Source organism: Caloenas nicobarica, chromosome 1 (assembly GCF_036013445.1).
Source record: "Caloenas nicobarica isolate bCalNic1 chromosome 1, bCalNic1.hap1, whole genome shotgun sequence".
Classification (NCBI taxonomy): domain Eukaryota; kingdom Metazoa; phylum Chordata; class Aves; order Columbiformes; family Columbidae; genus Caloenas; species Caloenas nicobarica.
Genome location: NC_088245.1, coordinates 78035069 through 78055674, shown reverse-complemented (window position 1 = coordinate 78055674; position 20606 = coordinate 78035069). Strand labels below are relative to the sequence as shown.

The window sequence follows — 20606 nt, the reverse complement described above, 5'->3', positions numbered from 1 at the left end:
ATCTGGGTCACGAAAAAGCCACAAGCTGTACCTATCTGTGAAGCCTTTACTCTCCTTGTTGTTTATGCCCCTCTGGTAGTTGCAGACAGCTATATCATGTTCTCCCACACTTCCCAGTTGTCACTTAATGGAGCAATGCATATTTAGTTCAATTAATTTTGCTCCATAAATCAGTCCCTCCAGCTCCTTAATCATTTACTGACTGCTTAACAAATGCATTTGGATGGAGAGACACTAATGCTAGCAGCAGCAAGACTTTTCAAGGGAAATAAAAGCTTTGTGTAGACAAGACACAAGCCTGCCAATCTTGTACCCTTCACTTGGATGGTTTTTTTTACAACAGAAAATCTATGCTAAAATATTTATCAGTCTGTAAAAAGATCATCATTGAATTTTTCTTGCAATTAGGGAAACACAAACAGTTAAAATAGAATAAAATATGTGCTTCATCTGAAATGTATTCTTCTTGCTGTCAAAAAAGTAACAACGGGATAATTATTTTATTTGAACTAAAAATCGAAAATGAAGGTCTAGCTTTTTATAAAATGGAAAAAAGATTTTAAAACTCAAATGGGAAGTGAAATAAAGTATTTTCAGGGCTGGAAAAATTGTTATAGGAAAGTTCATCTATATGGACATTTAAATATGCACAATAATTCCAAAGAAGCAATAAAATGTTTGTAGTTTGTCAGGAGAAAAGCAAGGGCTTTAGAGGACAGAAAAGCATGGTCAAGAAGCACCACAGGCAGAGTTTTTTGTTCAAAGGGGTAGTGGTGATCTGAAAGTGGGGAATAAATATTCAACTTGAAAGGACTTCGCTGCTTCTTCAGACCATTGCTCTCTGTTATAGACAACCCATGTTCTTTAACGTCTTTTGAAAAAAGTATTGAGCCCCATTTAAAATGAAGCTTTTCTGCCATCTTCCCCCCCTCCATTTTCTCTTGGCCCATTGACCAAGGACATCCTTCCAAAGTTGGTTTCAAACCTCTGATTTACAATCTAAATTTATTTAGGCTATTTACAAGCTAGTGTAATTTATGTCAGCACTGTCCTTTAGCTTAAATGTCCCTTCTTGGTGACTACTCATCTTCCAAAGTACTTCTAAAGAGCAAAAACACAGGCCTTTGTTTTGCCAGGCAAAACACGTGGGGCTCCTGCAGTCTCTTCTTGTGATACAGTTCTCCTTTCCCCTGACCATCACAGTAGTACTTCTGCTGTACCTCTTCCAGTTTTGAACCTACGAAATGGCGATCTTACAGGACTTGCGTCCAATTTTGTAGGATAGAAACAAGGATTCTCCTTTTGCTTCTCCTGCACAGCATCCTAAAGTATAATCTGATAATGACTAATGTAATTTGGCTTGCCAACAGATTTTTTTTAAAGGGTCTGCCAAGAGAAATAGTCTAACAAAACGCAGGTTCCTATCTGCCACTATTTATTCGTCTGGGAAATTCCACTTATTTCATTATTGGTGGTAACAGCACAGCCGTACACATGCTACATCCTTGGAATACAAACACGGTACCAGAGGGAAGATGCACATTGTAAAAACATAAGGGAGAAAGCTAATGGATACTACAGAGATAAGAATATAATACAACTAGATTCACCCTTGTAACAGATGTTCGGGGATGAAGAAATAAGAATCACCACTTAATTAAGAAGCAAAGACAGTTCTTTTCATGGGTCCTGAAAGACTGGTTAGCCCTAGGAGAAAGACCCTGCTCCAATACAATTTAAGATATACAATCCAGGTTTTTAGTTGTGAGGACAAGTGACACTCTCCAATTTTACCATATGGAGGGACAGTACATGGTTTAAAATGCAAACTTTGAGACTGGCACGTCTCAATCTTGCAAAGATTATAAAACGTAGGAACTGAAAGTCCTTTGATAATGAATTCATTTGAAATAAATTAAACTGTCAGACATCTTAGTTCCTCTGTTTTCACAAATATTAGGGGGCCTTTAAACATTTTTCATTTATAGCTATTTTACCAGTGAGATTGAAGCTGTTTTGATCATTCATTTTTTGGACTATATTTTCAAGCAAAATCTCAGTCCTATGTGATGTAGGAAAAGCAAAAGTGATATATGTATAATGTGTTAATTCTTGTTACTGCGATAATCTACTTCAGAAATCCATATGAACAAGACACATTAATATACATCTATTATTTTGTGTTTCTGTTCATACCAGATAGCCAAACGTTTACTGGGCAATAGAAACCTGATGCACAAATCTCTTGAAGCCACAGCGGGGTCTGCTGAAGAAGAGAAGCAAGCCTCTTTGCTTCTTGTTGAACTGGAGGCAGACAACTGCCTGGAGACAAAGCAGCAAGTGAAGCCTGAAAAGCTTATGAAGCTTTTCCCTAGTGGTCAAGTGGAGCTGAAGTACCAGGGTTATAAGAAATTAGCTTCTGCAACATATCCTTTTGTTGACCTGGAAGATAATGCACAGTCTTACAGTGCTCGTAAGAAGACAGATGTAATGATTTTAAGCTCTTGAGGCAAAACTTACATCCACCTGCCAGCAACAAACTAGTAAGCACTGAGCAGAATGTATGTTGCTTAAACTTGCTCTGAAATGGGTCTTTTACAAGTGCATTATTATACAGAACTTTGATATCTTGGGAAATCTGTGTATGATCTTTCTCCCTCCTGAGATACATTTCTAAATCTAGGGCTATGACACATAAAAAAAATCATGTTTGTTCTTTCAACTCTATACTACATTTATTTTCCATCAAAAGTCTTTGGTCCCTGCTGTAAATCTACCCAATACTCTGTCTCTCTGATACAGGCAAAATCTTTCTAGAGTTTTTTTTTAAACCCTGCTGTGAAACATGAAGGCCCTAACATTAAAGCTGTCAGACTCTCAAGTCAAAAATAAAAAAAAAAAAGGCAGAAGAGTGCTCACAGATGCCTAGCCAAAATCCAAACCTGGTCCACATACACAGCCTGCAAAAGAGGCAAAAACGCTGCCCTGTTTGTATTATGGAAGAAACCTCTGCCTACTCAAAGAGAACCACCATTTTGTGTAGTGGAACACCTGATAAAGAAAGGCACCGGGCATGCACTGTAATCCAAAAAAGCTTTGATTTTAAAAGCCTCTGGTACCCCCAGCTGGGGCAGATTTTCCAAAGCTGTCAGCTGAGCAGAACAGGCCTAATCAATTAGTCCAGTCAAGACATGTTCAACACCGTGCCTAAAAATACTGAGTATCACCACTGGTTAAACTCTCCACTAGCCGGCCAAACTTTTGCACTGGGGTGTTTGTTAAAAACTCTGCTTCCACTTCTTCTCTGGCTAACTTGGTCTTCGGGGAAATCCCCCTCACCTGTTCCATTACACTCCCTTTCTGCACTGTCAAAACAAAACATCAAATAAAAACGTGTGGCAATTTGCTAACACGACACAATAAATTTTACCATGCTTAATGTTAGTTATGAAGTCTTTAACAGTTACTATGACGTGGACAAGGAAACCAGTGCTGTGCATGCTAACCCGTGCGTTCAAGGGCCAGCTCGGAGGCTGCGATGCCTGTGGCACCCCCAGGTGATGCTCAGCCTCCCTGCCCGGCTGCTGCTGAAGGGAGGTCCCAGAGGAGGACACAGAGTGATGCCCTTTGCCAGCAGCTCAGCTCCACTCTGCCACCTCTGAGAGTGCCCAGGGCATGGCTGTGGTCCCACGGGTGGGATGCCAGAGCAGCAAGAAGGTTGGACTTACAGGACAGCTGTATGGGAATATATTGGAAGATTGGCGAGGAGGTTGGTCAAATGTAAATACGCTCAAGTGACTTGCAGCTGTCTGTAGAAAAAGCACATACATCACACTAACTGTTTTACTGACCTTGTATGCTTGATGAGTAGAACCTCCGTGTTAGATAACACAGGCCTGTGAGAAACTCTAGACAACTCATCGCTATGTCTGAGATTCCTGCTTTGTTGTGAGAAAGAGCGGGAGGCTGCGCCTGCCTGAAGCCGTGAAATCCAGGCGAGCTCAGCAGGCCCAGCGATCTTCTACCAGGGCTGAACTCACCAGCACCTGCGTCCCCGCTTGTGTCACCTCTGCCTGGGAGCTCAGGTGCGACTTTGGGAGATCCCCCAGTAGAGAGGTAACTAAAATAAAACTTGCTCTTTGCAAATGTAGTTGTGGCCTCTGGCTCTTCTTGCGATGTGCCTGTGTTTGTGCACGCAACAGCACAAGAGCATAGCATACTTTCAGAAAAACAACTGTAAACCATCTTCATTATAAAGAAAAAAAAAATCAAAAATCTGTAAACCATCTCCATAAAACAGAAAAAGGAACGAAACGAAAGAGAAGCCGTTAGCCATGCCTTGCATTTGGGCTTTTCCCTTGGCTCCCCCAGGAACAAGCAGCACATAGAATGCTACCTACCAAAGACCACCAGCCCTTTCACGTGCTGGGGCACCTGGCCAAGAAGCTGGATCTATCAGCCCCATTAAGGTGACCCAAACTTCCCTGTCAGGCTGCTGTGGGGACAAGTTCAGCTTGGCTGTCTCGGCACTACGCTCAAGTGTCTTCAAATACCCTCATCTCGGTGAGGGCGTGGAGCACCTCCCTTATGAGGAAAGGCTGAGGGAGCTGGGTCTCTTTAGCTTGGAGAAGAGGAGACTGAGGGGTGACCTCATTAATGTTTATAAACATATAAAGGGTGAACGTCATGAGGATGGAGCCAGGCTCTGCTCAGTGACAACCAATGATAGGACAAGGGGCAATGAGTATAAACTGGAACACAGGAGGTTCCATTTAAATATGAGAAGAAGCTTCTTCACGGTGAGGGTGACAGAGCACTGGAACAGGCTGCCCAGGGAGGCTGTGGAGTCTCCTTCTCTGGAGAAATTCAAAACCCGCCTGGACGCCTTTCTGTGTAACCTCATCTGGGTGTTCCTGCTCTGGCAGGGGGATTGGACTAGATGATCTTTCGAGGTCCCTTCCAAACCCTAACGTTCTGTGATTCTGTGAGATAACGCAGTGACTTCTCTGACCTAGAATGTGATTTTAGGTGTAGCTCTACCGACATGAAGACACCGAGCTGTCTAGAAGCACAGACAGGGCATGCTCAGTGTCAAAAATACTCTCACCCGCCCTACTTCTTCCCCCTTCCCCCAGACTCCCAAAGGAAGTAATTTACTGATGACTCTTTCCAGAACTGCCAGAGAAGAGCGGGGACCTAAGTGTTAAACAAAGAAGGATTTATAGGGCTAGAGCTTTATTTGAGACTATAGTAGCTGTAGCATAAAGGAAATAAAATGTCTTCAACTTCCCAAGTTCTCTTGCTAGATGGACCCATAATTAAATAATTTGCACAACAAATAAAACAATTGAACGTTGCTAAGTTTTTAGGTAACTGCTTATTCTATTCACACAAAAAGTTAATGAGATGTTTTGGCTAAAATGTTAAGTTATACTCCTGTAAAGCTACTCCAACATCTAAATTTAGATTTGATTGTTGCAATGCCACAGATGCTGCAATTGGTTCAGGGACCCCCTCATATTGTTTTATCATTATTTATTAAAACTTTTTAAACATTGCATCAACAACAGAATTTAGCCAGTTTCTATGTATCTGTCTCTACTTCATTTTCACTCATACCGAGCAGGACCTTATTCTACAAGTCATCAGAATGACTGACTTTTAGAAACTATATTGCATAATCCTTTTTTCTGTCATGGGAGAAGACTTTAAAATCATATTCACAGAAATTTAACTTAAGAATGAACTTAGCTACGTACTTGTGAGGACTACTTTATATTTTAGGATACAAAGTTTTAAATCTTTCACTTTAACATGGTATTTGAATTTATTTGAACGCATGTAACTTATTAGCTGCCCTGAGGACCAAATTCAGTCTCAGTGCCAGTGCAAGGCATTATTCCCCTGACAAGGTTGACTGTGTAGCAGCAGTAAATGATCGGGCCTGATGGTGAGGAGTAAATGGAAAAGCTACGGAATGGCAAAACGGTGGTTTCCATCCCCAGCTCCCCGATAGGACGAAACCTGAACAAGCCCAGGACTGTGGCTGACAATAACGAATGCATCTCCCACGAACCGGGGGAAAAAGTGGTTGGTGTTCTCCAATGTACAATTTCTATGCATCGCTGCTTACATCTTGTGAAAATGTAGCCCAGCACAACTAGAAATGCCCAGGTTTTCTCATAGCTTATGTTGTGTTTTAATATCATAACTATCATTCACTTGGCAAACATCCCCCTGACCTACAGGTTTCACCTAACAACCTATTTGATGAGACAGATTTGAATAGATTATAAAAGGAGGAATAATTGAGCCTCAGAAAGTGGGATTTCTGAAATCACCACTGTCACAATTTCAGGACAGTAGAGTTAAACTGAAAGCTGTTCAACCTCAAGTAAGTCTGATCATAAAACACAGAGAACAATAATGAAAGTAAAACCTGACACCTACCCACTTCGGCCAAAGTCTTGATACACGACTCCACTGAGGCTTTCTGTGTTGGATTTGGCCAGGTACAGTTATAAATTCTAAAAGCAGACTGCAGCAGTTGAATAAAAACAGGTTGGTGTGTCTGAAAACAAAAAGATAAACATGGAATTTTACCCTTTAGAATCTCCTCACAACTGCCCTTGGGTCTGACACAACACAAACCACATACAAAGGGTTTTCTTACTCTTCAGGACTGGAGGGAACAGGAATCAATGCTGCACCCCTAAAAAGGCGAAATCACTCATTTTTTCCTCAAATTGCCACTGATATCAAGCAAACACAGTATAGAGCAGAAGGACAGAGGAGTCTTCCCAGTTCGCAGGCATACATCCCTTTTGTCATAGGAGACAGCATTTTTCTCATACAAAGACAGACAGTTACTCTGCAAGGATACCCTCTCCAATGAATTCACAAGAGCCAGGAGTAGATCTGACCATTTTGAGCTGTCTACTGGTTCAGAGCTGTAAGTGGCAAAAATTAAGAGTGTTTTAAAGAGGAATTAAGCTGCTAGCCAGTGGCATGAGAGGGGACAGAGAAATTAAAGGAGGATGTAAAGATACAGCATTCCTATCTGGGCAACAGAAGGTACCTCATTAATGGTCTGAATTATGTATTTGTCTGTGTCTCTTTTCCTTACCTGGAGGCTGGTACTGTTATCTGAAAATGGTGAATTGAAGAAGCCACTCACAATGTTCATTACGGGCTCAGTGACATATTTCTCCAGAGATGTGTCTGCATGTTTACGATCTGTGGTTGTGTTACAAACCTACAGGGAAGAATGAGGAGACAATGAGATGTCATTCTTTTAAAGAAGAAAGCTTTACTATTTCGCATTTATTACAACACATGTAATATTTCTTCTTAATACAAAGACAAATGATTTTTATACAAAATCTATCAGAGATAACTATCTTGGAGTTCAAGCTGCATTTGTGATAGCTAATCTTTCTTCTGGGAGGTCCATGTTGTCTTTTGAATACCCTTCTCTTCTGAACTAACTCTTCCTGGTTGGCTGTCTATTCTTTTCCACACCATGAAAAAACATCTCCCTAAATCAGCACATTGCACGCCACTTACACATTTAGATAGATTCAAGAAGAAAATGGGCCTTTACTCCCATTGTGGGGCTTGCTGAAAGAGGTTTTAGAGACAGACGAGACATAAACAACCTTAGGTTAGAAAGATTTCATGTAATGTTTGACTTCTCACTACAGTCAGTCACCACAAATAGGTGGTAAAGGAAAAGCTTATTTGCAGGAAAAATGTTTAAAAAAGAGGGAAAGAAACTAAATAGCATAGTCGATACCAACAGCCTTTAGGATTGTGAACTAAAAAGGCAGTATTACTTAGGAAAGCCACATGGGGAAAATACAAAAGACAAACTAAAACCCATGAAATAAGAGAATGGATGGTACTGGGACAACTCTGGAGCACAGAAGGATGATTAAATGGTGGGAGGATGTGGGAAGATCTGTACAAAAGATTCCTGAAGACCCTCTTTGGTACAACACTAAAAGTTTGTTGCTGCGTAAAGATGTCATGCTTAAAGCAAGCAAAAAATTACTGAGGTAGATCACAGCCTTCATTATTTCTTTACTTCTTTTCAAAATTCATGAACATCTATACAGAGTCATGTTCACTTTGCATATGTCAGTGTGGACAGTACTCAAAAGGAGCCTACAGAGAGCCAGATGGTGAGAAAGGCAAGACTAGACACATAAAAATTGGTTGGGGTTGGAAGGGACCTCTGAAGATCATCCAGTCCAGCCTATCTGCTAAAGCAGGTTCACCTAGAGGAGGCTGCACAGGATCATGTCCAGGCGGGTTTTGAATGTCTCCAGAGAAGGCGACTCCACAACCTCTCTGGGCAGCCTGTTCCAGTGCTCTGGCACCCTCAGAGTAAAGAAGTTTCTCCTCATATTCAGATGAAACCTCCTTTGCTTCAGTCTGTGCCTGTTGCCCCTCATCCTATTGTTCGGCACCACTGAAAAGAGTCTGGTCCCATCCTCTTGACACCTGCCCTCAAGATATTTATAAGCATTGATAAGAAGTACAGGCTAGACTCATATTACCTCTTCAACAGCCTTTAAATAAGCAGTTCTAGTCATGTTTCAAGAAATGAAAGGCAAAGCTGTTCTCTCTTTCACCTATGCAAGGCACAGACTACTATAATATTCTAGGGAATCTGTGTGAGAACAGAATTAATTTTGTTTATTGCCTTCATGTTACTATATGAGTATTTAACACAAAATCACGAAGCTCTGTGGTGCATGACATCACTTTATGGGTGGGAAACAGAATTTGAAGAAGTTGAGTGCATTGCTTAAAGTCGCAGAGAAAAGTTGGTGACAGAAGCAGAAGGATAATCCACAACACCTGAATCTCACACCGCACAAACCTGCTCCCTAATTGCACGGTGCCACTGTCACACTTGGACACTACAAGAAAGCAGTTTCACCAGGAACATTTTAAGGAAGGTTACTGACATGACATCCGAAAGCATCCATGTTCAGGGGAAGATACAGCTCATGAGAACAAAAAAACATTTTAAGTAGAGTACTGTCATATGGTAGGCAGAGGGATAACCAAAGATAACTTAAGACTTACAGAAATGAGGCATCTTGAGGAGCTTTACTTGTCTGCTTTTCTCAAATGTGTCAGATAAACAAGTCATGCCCCCACATAGTGCATTTTTTATCACCCCAGGAAAGGAAATATTTTGGTCAGAGAAGCAACAAAACTGAAATAGCAAACTCTTCAGCCTCTCAGGTTTGGGAAAAGTATGACACCACCACCATCACTCTGAGTCCTCATGGAGATAACAAGGATCCGGTTAATAATCCAATTTTTTTTCTTAAAAAAAAATAAAAATAAAAAGCTTATAGAACCAAAAACCTCTCGAAGTTCTTCTGCTTTTAATTAACCTGCATGCCAATTTTGGCTTGAACCAGTGGCTCTGAGGCTCAGCGCTCGTGGTCCCAATGGGAAGAAAGGGAGCTGTGCAGCGCTAGGACGGTGAATTCAGAAGTTGCCCAAACTAAATTCCAAAATGCTTTTAAGCTTTCCCCTTCACTTGTCTAAAAAGCAGAGCCACATGTGGAGATGCCACCCTGCTCCAACACTCGTCTGAAAAATTCCCAGCGCAGAAGGAATTCGGAAATCCTCTCATTTGTTCTTATCCCTCTGCCCTTTGGGGACTGAAAAATGTTTCCCTGTGGACGAAAAAACCTGAAATGCACGAAATGGAGATGAAGATTGAGAAAGGAGCATTTAAAAACCCCCTAAGAGGCTCTGGGACCAAAACTCACATGAATAATACTTCAAAAATTCTGCGGAGAAAGCCAGGATGCCTTTACAGCTGTCAGATCCTGGCTCTTTCTTTAATCCTCCTCAGAGTACAGCTGCTGGCTTACAGGCTGGGCCACACGCAGGAGAGGAAAGCCTTTCCTTCGGCAGCACCCACTTTGCTTAGCGCGATGCTCTAAGTCATACACGGGAGAAAGTAGGTTGGCAGAAACCGTAGCAACAGGGTGTCTTTGAAAGCGCGAGTGCTTTTGGCAAACTGCATTTATAGATGAATCTGCCTCGTGCCTGCTTTGCAATGTATCACTTTGTTGAAAGAGAATGACAGCTGGGGACTAAATATTTCCTTCCTGGATCGAGAAACAGATTTAAAAATTGGTTACTTTTTTTTTTTTCTTTAAAAAAAAAAAGGTAAAGAATCCAACCTAAGGATAACACTCTCCATCTTCCACCTTAGTGCTCTCTAATAAGAAGTTCATATTCAAAGCTCACAAACTCACCCAGTGACAGGCATTTGTAGCAGCTAAAAGAAAAGCATTTCCCCTCCCCCCACGCCAAAGCATCCCTTTTAGCTCACTGGAACACAGAGGATCAAAGGGCTCTTTTTCTAAATGCTTTGAAAGCTATTGTAACATCTTTCGTGAGGCTGACAGCATTCTAACTGTCCTGATAGCTACACAACACTGATGTATTTATAACACACGGACTCTGCCTGGGCCCCGGAAAACTAAACCTGGACAAATACACTCAATAACCTGGAAGATGTGGCTACCCACAGGGACCTGGCTGAAGAGCAGGACAGGCCAGAGCACTGCTGACACGCTCCTTAGTTCTTTTAGCCATTAACCAGGAAATTAAAAGGACTAATAAGGCACCTGCCCTGCGAGCTTTGCAGGGGAGCAAAATAAAACTGCATTTTGCCATTCGGTGCCAACAGCACACGCACACAAAATGCAGCATTAATAACGCACTCACTCTTCACCTCTGAAGACCTGGAGTCTAATTTCTCTTATAAGAAGGGTATGTGAAAACAAGCTCCGTGGTCTCCAGCATCAGAACTCTGCATCGTTTGTCAAAGCGCAGTTTGTCTCCAGGCTCATGAAGGAACTGTGGACAGAGCCCTTTTTCTACATGTCTCCTTCTAGCCCAAGGGCAAAGAAAATTGTTCATGTTCAAGGGCTAGGGAGGGTAGTAGTCTGTGTTTGGAGGGTCAGGGCCAGGATACATCAGGAAAGGGCAAACCAGAAAGGGAATTAAACTGAAGAAAATACTTCTCGGGTTAAAACCAGAAAAGTTCAAAATCAGAATCCCCCTCCAAGGAGGTTTCTGATCATAATTTTCAAATGAGCTTGATTTGCCTGGAAGGGCTTTCACTGTACAACACGACCAGAGAGGCAAGACAACATGAAAACACCATTTGTAGATGTCTTATTACTGCTGAAAATCACTACCACCAAAAAAAAGAGAGGACAAACATCCCTGTCTTAATCAGTTTCCAGAAAAAAAAAAAAAAGAAAAAAGAAAAAAAAAACCCAAAACAAAAAACCCCAACCATTTATAAGTTCTCTTTTCACAGAGGAATGAACGGGTCCCAGTGCCTATCATACAGCACAAGTCTTTGCAGTTATTCTTCTTTTGGCCATAAATCATGGTATTTTTTCCCAATAGGTTTCAAATAAATTATTTTGTGGCACACTATTACTTTGGGGTAAATGTCCGCTGCAGGACTGAACTGAGATTCTTTTACTTTATTTCAACAAAATGAAGAATGCAAGGAGTGAGGACTTAGGGATTATAAAATGCAATGGACTGTGGACTGGGAAAAGATAGAGATGCACTATGACAACATGCTCTATAACATCTCCGAAATCCTGTCCAGCATCAAGGGTCAAATACAGTCCACCAGCCACCAAAAAACTGTGGTTCTTCTTCTTGAGCAGAAAGGGCAACTCCATTAGTTAGTATTGATATTAGGCTCTTACAAGAAGCATTAACCTCTTAGAAAAGGATAAGTCATGTAAGCTGTAATCATGTCATACTAGCTTCCCCTCATGACTCTACTACTGTATTTTATCCTTCTGCAATTCATAAGATTTCTGCTTTCTGCCTCCAAAATACCAGGGAGCGGAAGCTTAATTCAACTTCTGACTTGAAACTTAATTCAACAAGTAATGACACCATGAAGCTCACTAAGGTCCACAGGAATTTAATGCCTATGGCACTAACTGTGCCCCATCACCTTGCAGCCTATAGTTTATATACGAGTTAGTATTCTGAAAGAACACAGCTCTACACTTGCCTTTTGCATCAGCAATGAGAATGTAGTGACAGTAGAAAAAAAGACAAAACCAGGCCTATCCTCACTATACTAACAGCATAAAGCAAGAAGATTACAGATGTGGGTTGTTTTTTTTCAGTCACCACCATAATGACACGTAACACAAGCTCCCAGAAGATGCACACAGACTTTCAACCCTGCACATGCACCCAACTTGTTTTTCTGGAAGAAAAGAGAAAGCAACATGGGTTCCAAGATGCGCTTTTAGAAAGAGAAAACTGCTTGTAATTAGCAGGCTAAATTGCGATAAATAACACAGAAATGACCATTTGTTTAAAAACCTCACACCTACTCTACTGTCAACTTTGAAAAAAAATTGTTAGTAAAATGAAAGAAGTTTACCAGAAAAAGTTATTGTCAGTTCAGTTGCCACCCGTTACTATACTGTGATATTTAATGTCTCATGAAGCTTACCCTTGCCATATCAACAAGAAAGTTCTCAAATAACTTCCAAATATGGTTACTGGCATAGATTTCTTTCATTTCCACTTCAGTGTCCACATAACAGTGATTAACAAAATTAACATAGGCAATTTTCACCTGCAGGAACAGCAAAAACACAAACAATATGAAGTGGAACAGTAAAAACCATTAACGTGACATTTTCTATCTGCAAAATGCTGAACAATAAAGATGATCTTCAAGTACTTAACAAAGTCTAATAACAGTAGCAATGCATATGTGTTCAGTTCTATAGATTTAGGGAGAAGCATGGCAATAAATGCAATTATGTACTTACTGAATGATCACATGAAGAAAAATGGAAATGTTTTACAAACATTCTTACTCTTACAACACCCCCCCTCCCTAAAACAAACCAATAATAAATTTGATAATTAAATGATATTAAGACTACAAGGGACTGGGCTCCAAAGCCAGGAGCTGTCAAAATGCGATACACCCCTGCACTTGCTGGTCGACTGCTGAGGGTTGATGCCTTGCAACAGGCTTGCCAAATATTAAAAAAAAATGTCTTTAGCAGAGCTGGGACTGCAAACCCTATATTCCCACAATCCTAATGCAGCGTCTGTGTTTGGGGTGGGTGTAACTCGGATCTAAACGGAAGAGACAGGTTGTGCAGCACTGGGACTGCAGCAACAGTAAAGAGGAGGACTGCAGTGTCACTCCTCTCCTGCATTACAGGTCTGCATGTGCACATCATCAAAATGGATCTCCAGTGCCTGAAATGTATAGATGAAATATAAATATACATAGATATACTGAAAATTTCTTGTCGTAGTCCAAGGAGACGAGATAGTTGCATATTCTCCACGCAGTCTGGAGAAAACTCATTTCAGACTTTTAAGTTACATTTGTTTGGGCTTTTTTAAATTAGCTTCTGTTAAAATTAATGTTAGGAGGCACTTCAGAGCAAAGCAAACATTTTTCTTTTTAAGAAAAGAATCAGTTGATCACAAGGGGATGTTTTCATAGAATCATAGAATAATTTGGTTGGAAGATACCAACCATTAACTTAAGTCTGGCACTAAACCATGTCCCTAAGAACCTCATCTAAATGCCTTTTAAACACCTCCAGGGATGGTGACTCCACCACTTCCCTGGGAAGCCTGTTCCAAGGCCTGACAAATCTTTCTGTGAAGAAATGATTCCTAATATCCAATCTGAACCTCCCCTGGCACAAGTTGAGGTCACTTCCTCTTGTCCTCTCACTTTTTACTTGGGAGAAGAGACCAACACCCTCCATGCTACAACCTCCTTCCAGGTAGTTGCAGACAGCAATCAGGTCTCTCCTCAGCCTCCTTTTCTCCAGGCTGAACAGCCCCAGTTCCCTCAGCTGCTCCTCATCAGACTTGTGCTCCAGGCCCCTCACCAGCCTCGTTGCCCTTCTCTGCACTCTCTCCAGCACCTCAATGTCTTTCCTGTAGCAAGGGGCCCAAAACTGAACACAGGATTAGAGGTGGGGCCTCACCAGCACCGAGTACCATGGCACAATCACTTCCCTAGTCCTGCTGGCCACACTATTCCTGATACAAGGCAGGATGCTGTTGGCCTTTTTGGCCACCTGGGCACACTGCTGGCTCATGTTCAGCCGGCTGTCAATCGACACCCCCAGATCCTTTTCCCCCAGCCTGTAGCGCTGCCTGGGGTTGTTGTGACCCAAGCGCAGGACCCAACACTTGGCCTTGTGGAACCTCATACAACTGGCCTCAGCCCAACGATCCAGCTGGTCCAGATCCTTCTGTAGAGTCTCATGGCACAGAGGGAGTCTTTACTCCTGCAAGTCCCAGTTGCCTCGATACAAGATACATCTTTCCACCAGATAGCCTGTAGAAATCTGATAAACACAGGGCCAGAACAGGCTCCTTGCAAAGACTGTGAAAAGATTTCTTTTGATCACATCAGGTTTGGTGCATTCTTCTTCTGATCAGCCTGAGGTATCACAGTCCTACTGAAGCATGACTGCAGATTTGGGCCTCCATATGCAGTGAATAAAAACATTTGCTGAACTGCAATTGAGTTTAATAAAGCAAGACTGCGCCTGAAATTCCCCCTGACTTCAGCATGGCCAGAATGTTACCCATCATTTCCAGCAAATTCAGGCAGTGGCAAAATGTTGGCTTGACAAACGACTCAGCTGATTCTTCACAGCTACAGCCAGAAGTTATCAGAGCATTAAACTCTGAGAGTGGCTGGACAAACCCAGGAAAATAAAACAAGGTATCTGCCCCAAAAAGCTGACAATTGAGGCATAAGGGACAAGTAATTTCCTGTTTAAGAAAATACTGGCTATCCTTTCTCACTTATTGACCTTAAAACACACCACTTGTTTCCAGCCTGGTTTCTGTGCAAATATTCAACTTGTCAGTTTATTATAAACAACAAAACATTTTCTGAGTTTCTAAAAAAAATGGTAAGTCTGCTTCCTCATTCAGTGAATCTTACCTCAGGTATGCAGTCATCATGGGTCACTACTCTTACTATATCATCCAGCGGCAGGAGTGAATTGCACTTGATCTCTGTATATACATTCTTTCCTTCTGTACAAGCCGCTAGCAATTCCACTAGAGTGATGTGATACGCTAAGGGTCCACTCTCATCTGCTCGATCTCGCTCTGAACACATCATTTGGAGTAGGACTGGAAATGATGCTCTGTCATTGTAAAATATCAACACATCTTCACCGCCGTTTATCAGCTGAAAAAAATATCAGAAAGTTTTAAGCACCGTGCACTGTAGTCTTTTTGGACTCAATGATCTTAAAGGTTTTTCCAACCTAAATGATTCTATAATTTTCTTAATTTCTTTTTTTGTTCTACCTTTAAGTATGCAAAGACTGTCTAGATTAAAAAAAAAATACTCTGATGTGACTTACCAATTGCGAATGTCAAAAGAATATCCAAGGCAAACTTCTGCTCTTACCTACATAAGTGCAAATCTGGAATAACTCATGAAGGAGTGAGCTAATGCAAGGTGAATTTGAAGTTTAATTTCTATGTAGCTCTGTGTTTACCTGTGACAGTATGCCATCTTCTTATTCCGACCATCTCAATGTTTGTTTGAAGTTAATTAATTAAATTCACCTCCTATTGTGAGGCCAAGATGCATTATTATCCCTGTTTTATAGATAGGGACTTGAGGTGCAGAGAGCTTAAATCTTCCATGCTACTTCACACAAAAAGCTTGTAGCTCACCCAGAACATAACCAACTTCTTCTGTGCCCTTGCTCGGCATCAGAAACACAGGACAACTCTTCCCAACCTATGCAAATTTGGCAGGTGAGTCTTGACATTGTCAGTGTCATGCCAGCACTTCCATTAAACATAAAACTGCTGATAAATATTTGATTTTGTTACAAGTGCATTGCTCATCTCAAGAGGATCCTGAGCGGAGGCGGATGCTGGCAGCCCCATCTCAGCATATCTCACAGAAAAGTTTTGCTTTAACCCTGTTTTGAACCCCCCCCCATACACTGGATATACATACTGCCAGTGCTGCTCTGTGAGCTTGAGTGAAACTGGGATAGGACACTCGTCCTGTCTTTATCACTTTCCTTTTAAGCATAATGCAGTCTCAACGTGGGTGAAAATAAGCTCCCGTAAACCCTTCCTAGTACAGAATACACTTTGGCGGCACAATATACATACATATTTTGCGAATAAGGCACTTGACATATCCAAGTCTATATGTGACATGAAATCCCAGCTTACTGAATTCAAGGGTACAAATAAGAAATGAGAAAGCAATAAGAGCAGGAATGAAAATTAGTCTCCCAGAATGAAAAGTCAAGAAACATTTCATTGCATTTTCCATTTTCAACATTTCAAATTTTGAATTTACAACTTTTCTGATTGTGTTTTCCCTGTTGCTTGCTTATTTTTACTTTGACAATTGGATGGAGTGAATTGGGAATTCAGTCTTTCCTGCAATTCCTATTTCTCCTTTATCTTTGGGTTTCTAAAATGTTCCTACTCATGACTTTTCAAAATAGACATTTTCTGGACAATGCACAGTACAAAAAAGTTTTTTAAGGCAGAAGTGCTTGGGAAGGAGGATGGAGACAGTACAGGGACTCAGATACCATTAATTTCATTGCACTCAAAGGCAAAAAGAAAAAAAAAAAAGAAAATAGGAAAATATGAGTATTCAAAATGTTGGAAAATTTACCTAACTTTTTAACAAAGATGTTTGGAATACTATGCTCATAGGATATTTCAGATATAAAATAATTTAAAAAATCCCCACCAAGCCCTCTGCGAAGGCACACACTCTGTCATGTTCTATTAAGTTGTTCACCACATTTCCATAGTTATTTTCCACTTGTGTATATTTTGCACAGAGGAAAGGGAATATGACTCCTTCCAGGTTCCCTCAGAGCTACAGTCTTATGTCAAATCCAGACCTAGATATCTGTACCAGTGTTGCTTGATATTTTATCATATCAAGTCAAACTGACCCCTCATCCTTTCATGCACCTATTGCTGATGAATGAGGAAGAAATACCAGGAGATAATGAACTTGTGAAACATGATGCTACATGGCATGTTCGCTGTATACCGATTGTGGGGAACCACAAACAGAAGCAGAAAATGTTGCAACAGCACAAGAAGAGCTAAGGGGGACAAGGTAATCATTGTAAATGCAAGGACAGAAGAAGATGTGATCCCCTTTTCCAAGTTAGCTGCTTTTAAATGTGATTTGTGAAGGGCATTCAAACATTGACCCAAGAAGAGAAAATTATGTCCTTTTAAAAGCAGAAAAGGAAGAGAAATATGAGAAGTATCTAGCGTTGGCCAAAGTTCTCACCGGCCATCATGAGCTCAGTGATGGGAAGAAAAAACAAAAAAAGAAAACCACAACCCAGAAGCATTTCCTTCCACTAAAGTATATTTTCAACAAGTTGAGAACTCTATGGAAGTAAAATGAAGGTGGGTCAGTATGAGAGCAACTGTTGATGTTCTGTGATGTATCACTCCAGAACACTGTAGATAATAGTGCTGCTGCGTTGATCTAGTTCAAAAGTAAATTCTGCTTTCCCTTTTGTAATAATGTTTGCACTGATAGGCACTGTTCTTCCAGGAACCTCAAAGCATGCTTGTAAGGAGAAAAAGTGCCCTAAGGAACCTTTCAGGTTGGTAAACATCATTACTAGCACTCTACAGACATGGAGACCAAAGATATGAGAACAAGTGAATGAGCCAGATTGGGAATGTTCAACATATTTTATGAAAGTACGCTTTCGCAATGGTGCTCCTTCATCTGTACGCACTTTCTAAAACATGTAAATATGATCAGTTTATCCCTGACTCCCTGTAAACAGGAATAAGCTACAATATACTTCTCGTGGGTAAAAGAAAACACAGGAGTAGTTGAGGCATGCTGTACACTCCTACTCTGTCTTGTCTTGTGGTAAATTGTTTACATGCCCCATCTGGAGGCACAGAAGAAGTTACACCACTTGTTTAAGGTCACAAAGTACATCTCAGTTGTCTGCTGAGAAACTGTCCTGACTCCATGGCACGTTCCAACCACTTGGCTACATTGGTCCCTTTATACTGGATTGCCATTCAAGCGCCATTCAATTTTCACTATTAGCAACCTTTTCTAAGAAATCATAATTACTTATCTGCAATTTCCTACATTCCTTTAAAACAGATCATCATCTTACCCTCTTTCATCAAAATAAGGGTGCTCCCTATCCCCAGCAAATTCTAGCAGGACTCACGATGTAAATGTCACATCCGAGCTCCTTTCAATTTTCATCATGCAGTCAGCTTGAAAATGTAATATGACAATTTATCTTTGTGCTATTATAGGTCAGTAACAAAATGCATTTAAATTGGGAAAAATCTAAAAATTTCGTTTGCTGAGAAACGAAAAACCAACAAGAAGCTGTGGTAGAAGGGGAAAAAATCTCAAAGCACAAAGGCACAAGAACAGTTTGAATTATGTAAAACAAAGGGGCTTGTAATTGATATTGCATGTTAAAACACTTCACTAAAATTGAAAAGGTTCAGGTGGATTCCATTAAAGGTGATCTATGTAGGCTGAAGCTTTATTTTCTGAATCAGAAGTTTTTTCTCTTTGCTGCTGTGGAAAAAAAAATCAGCAGGGCTTAATTTTGTTCACAGCACAAATAGAGCTGTTTTCTTTGTGAAGGTGTCTCTTCAAAAAAAAAAAAGAAAAAAAAAGAAAAAAATCACTTTGTAAAGTAAAGAAAAATGTTCCTTGGACTCTGATCCTACCTGGACTTTTCACTGTATTCAACTTTACCCACTTATTAATCTCACTGAACTGTTAACATAACTACAGTTAAATGCATGAGTGTCTGCAAGCTGAAGGCTTCATTCGTCATGCGCACTATATACCAAATCCTAATTGCAGAGAAGCCAACTAGGTATTTTCCCGGTGACTTCATTGGCATAAAGATTTGTCCACAAACCACTCTGCAGAATTTACTGGGTCAGATTCCGAATTCAGGAAGTTAAAACTAGAGTAGCCATACTGACTCTCACAGAAATGCTCTGGAACAAAAGAAACAGAAGCAGAAAATAGTACCTAGAGTTGTACCATGGTTACATGCTAAAAAAATGGTCTACAACACTATTTAGACAAATCCACAGAGGTAAGAGCCACTTATACGGTGAAACCATGCCACAATATGTCAAGTTTGGTGCGCAAATGGGATCCTAAATTACAGTACAGGAAAATGAAGGTTTATATAACTCTGAGATTTCCATGCTACATCATCTACAAATAGACATCTCTGTATCACCATGCTAACACTCACATTTTCTTTCTAGTAGTTATACAGATGGCCTTACAAAATTAGATTAAACTCCCCAAAAGTGTGCTAAAATATTCATTATTTGTGAGACCGTTTAAAATTCTAAAGCAATGATACCATTATATCCTATTGGTATCAAGAGCAGAAATAGCAACCTCAAGATACTAGTGTGTTAGAAAGACATCACGGGAGTGATTAACATATGAACCCTTCACTTACCTCTGTCATTACCATGTCCTGGCATTTTTTCACATATTTGCCATCTGCTTTCACAATGGTCTGCAAGAAACGCAGGTATTCCACATGACGGCCATGGGTCTCAATGCAGTGTACAAAGTGCTGCACCACTCTCTCACTAATTTCATTACACAGAAGGTAATTATTCGTGAAGATGTGCCGCATGGTTTCAGCTTCCAGGAGCTAAACAGATTAAAATCAAAACAGCCTTATAAGAAGAGCAGATTTCTTTTGAAATTGAAAGACTCACAGGACTCGAGACTACAGAAAGGGACATGGGTAAAGGGAAACTGGAAAAATCCAACATGCACCAGCCCAGTGATTAAGCAAGGCCTAGCTTTCATTTATGGTGGAATTTCTCCACACTTTCCTGTGAGTACAAAATTGGTCCTGAAGTGGACATAACCAAAATCTGTGCCCACATGGAAGGTGAAGACACACACATACACACACAACACTGCTAGAAGACTCTAGTAGGAACTGTGGTATACAAGACAACTGAGACCACATTCATCCCGCTCACCATCAAACTTCGCATTGAGGCAACCAAATAAGATGATCAGCTACTTCTGGACCCCTCTGTGGTCGGCAGAGGCAGGCGTTTCCAGCAGGCAAATCACTGCACCTGCAGTCCGATCACCCTCTCTGAGAGAACATCACTTTCCACATTGACTACAGAGGGACCCTAAGGCTGTGTTGCTATGGGCAAGTAGCATGGTACAAGAGGAACAGATCTGTAGCAAGAAAGGGATGCTGCTGAGGACCAAGCATCCAGACTTCATGCATTCTTGGGGCTTCTGCTTCAAACTTGCTCTAGTTTGGTCCCTTGGACTAAAGTCCCATGAGGGTCAGGGTGTGCTCCTAGAGTATACCTTTCTGTTTAGTGTCCTCTGAAAGGAATCCACATCAAGTTTGCTCCGCAATGTGAATAAAAGATGTAGGATGATCAGAAGATCAACTTCAAAAGAACAGAAATGCAAGTGCAAGCAGGCT

The 20606-nt window shown here is 40.9% G+C and overlaps 1 protein-coding gene across 1 annotated transcript in view; it reads right to left on the bottom strand.

Annotated features, from left to right (window-relative positions):
* ITPR2 (inositol 1,4,5-trisphosphate receptor type 2) overlaps positions 1-20606 on the bottom strand; it is a 273845-nt gene that overhangs the window by 129031 nt on the left and 124208 nt on the right. The window contains exons 30-34 of the mRNA XM_065626844.1: positions 19596-19796; positions 15035-15286; positions 12545-12670; positions 7127-7255; positions 6451-6571 (exon numbers count right to left, since the gene is read on the bottom strand). Of these exons, the coding sequence (XP_065482916.1) occupies positions 6451-6571; positions 7127-7255; positions 12545-12670; positions 15035-15286; positions 19596-19796 (829 nt within the window). The remainder of the gene's footprint in view (positions 1-6450; positions 6572-7126; positions 7256-12544; positions 12671-15034; positions 15287-19595; positions 19797-20606) is intronic.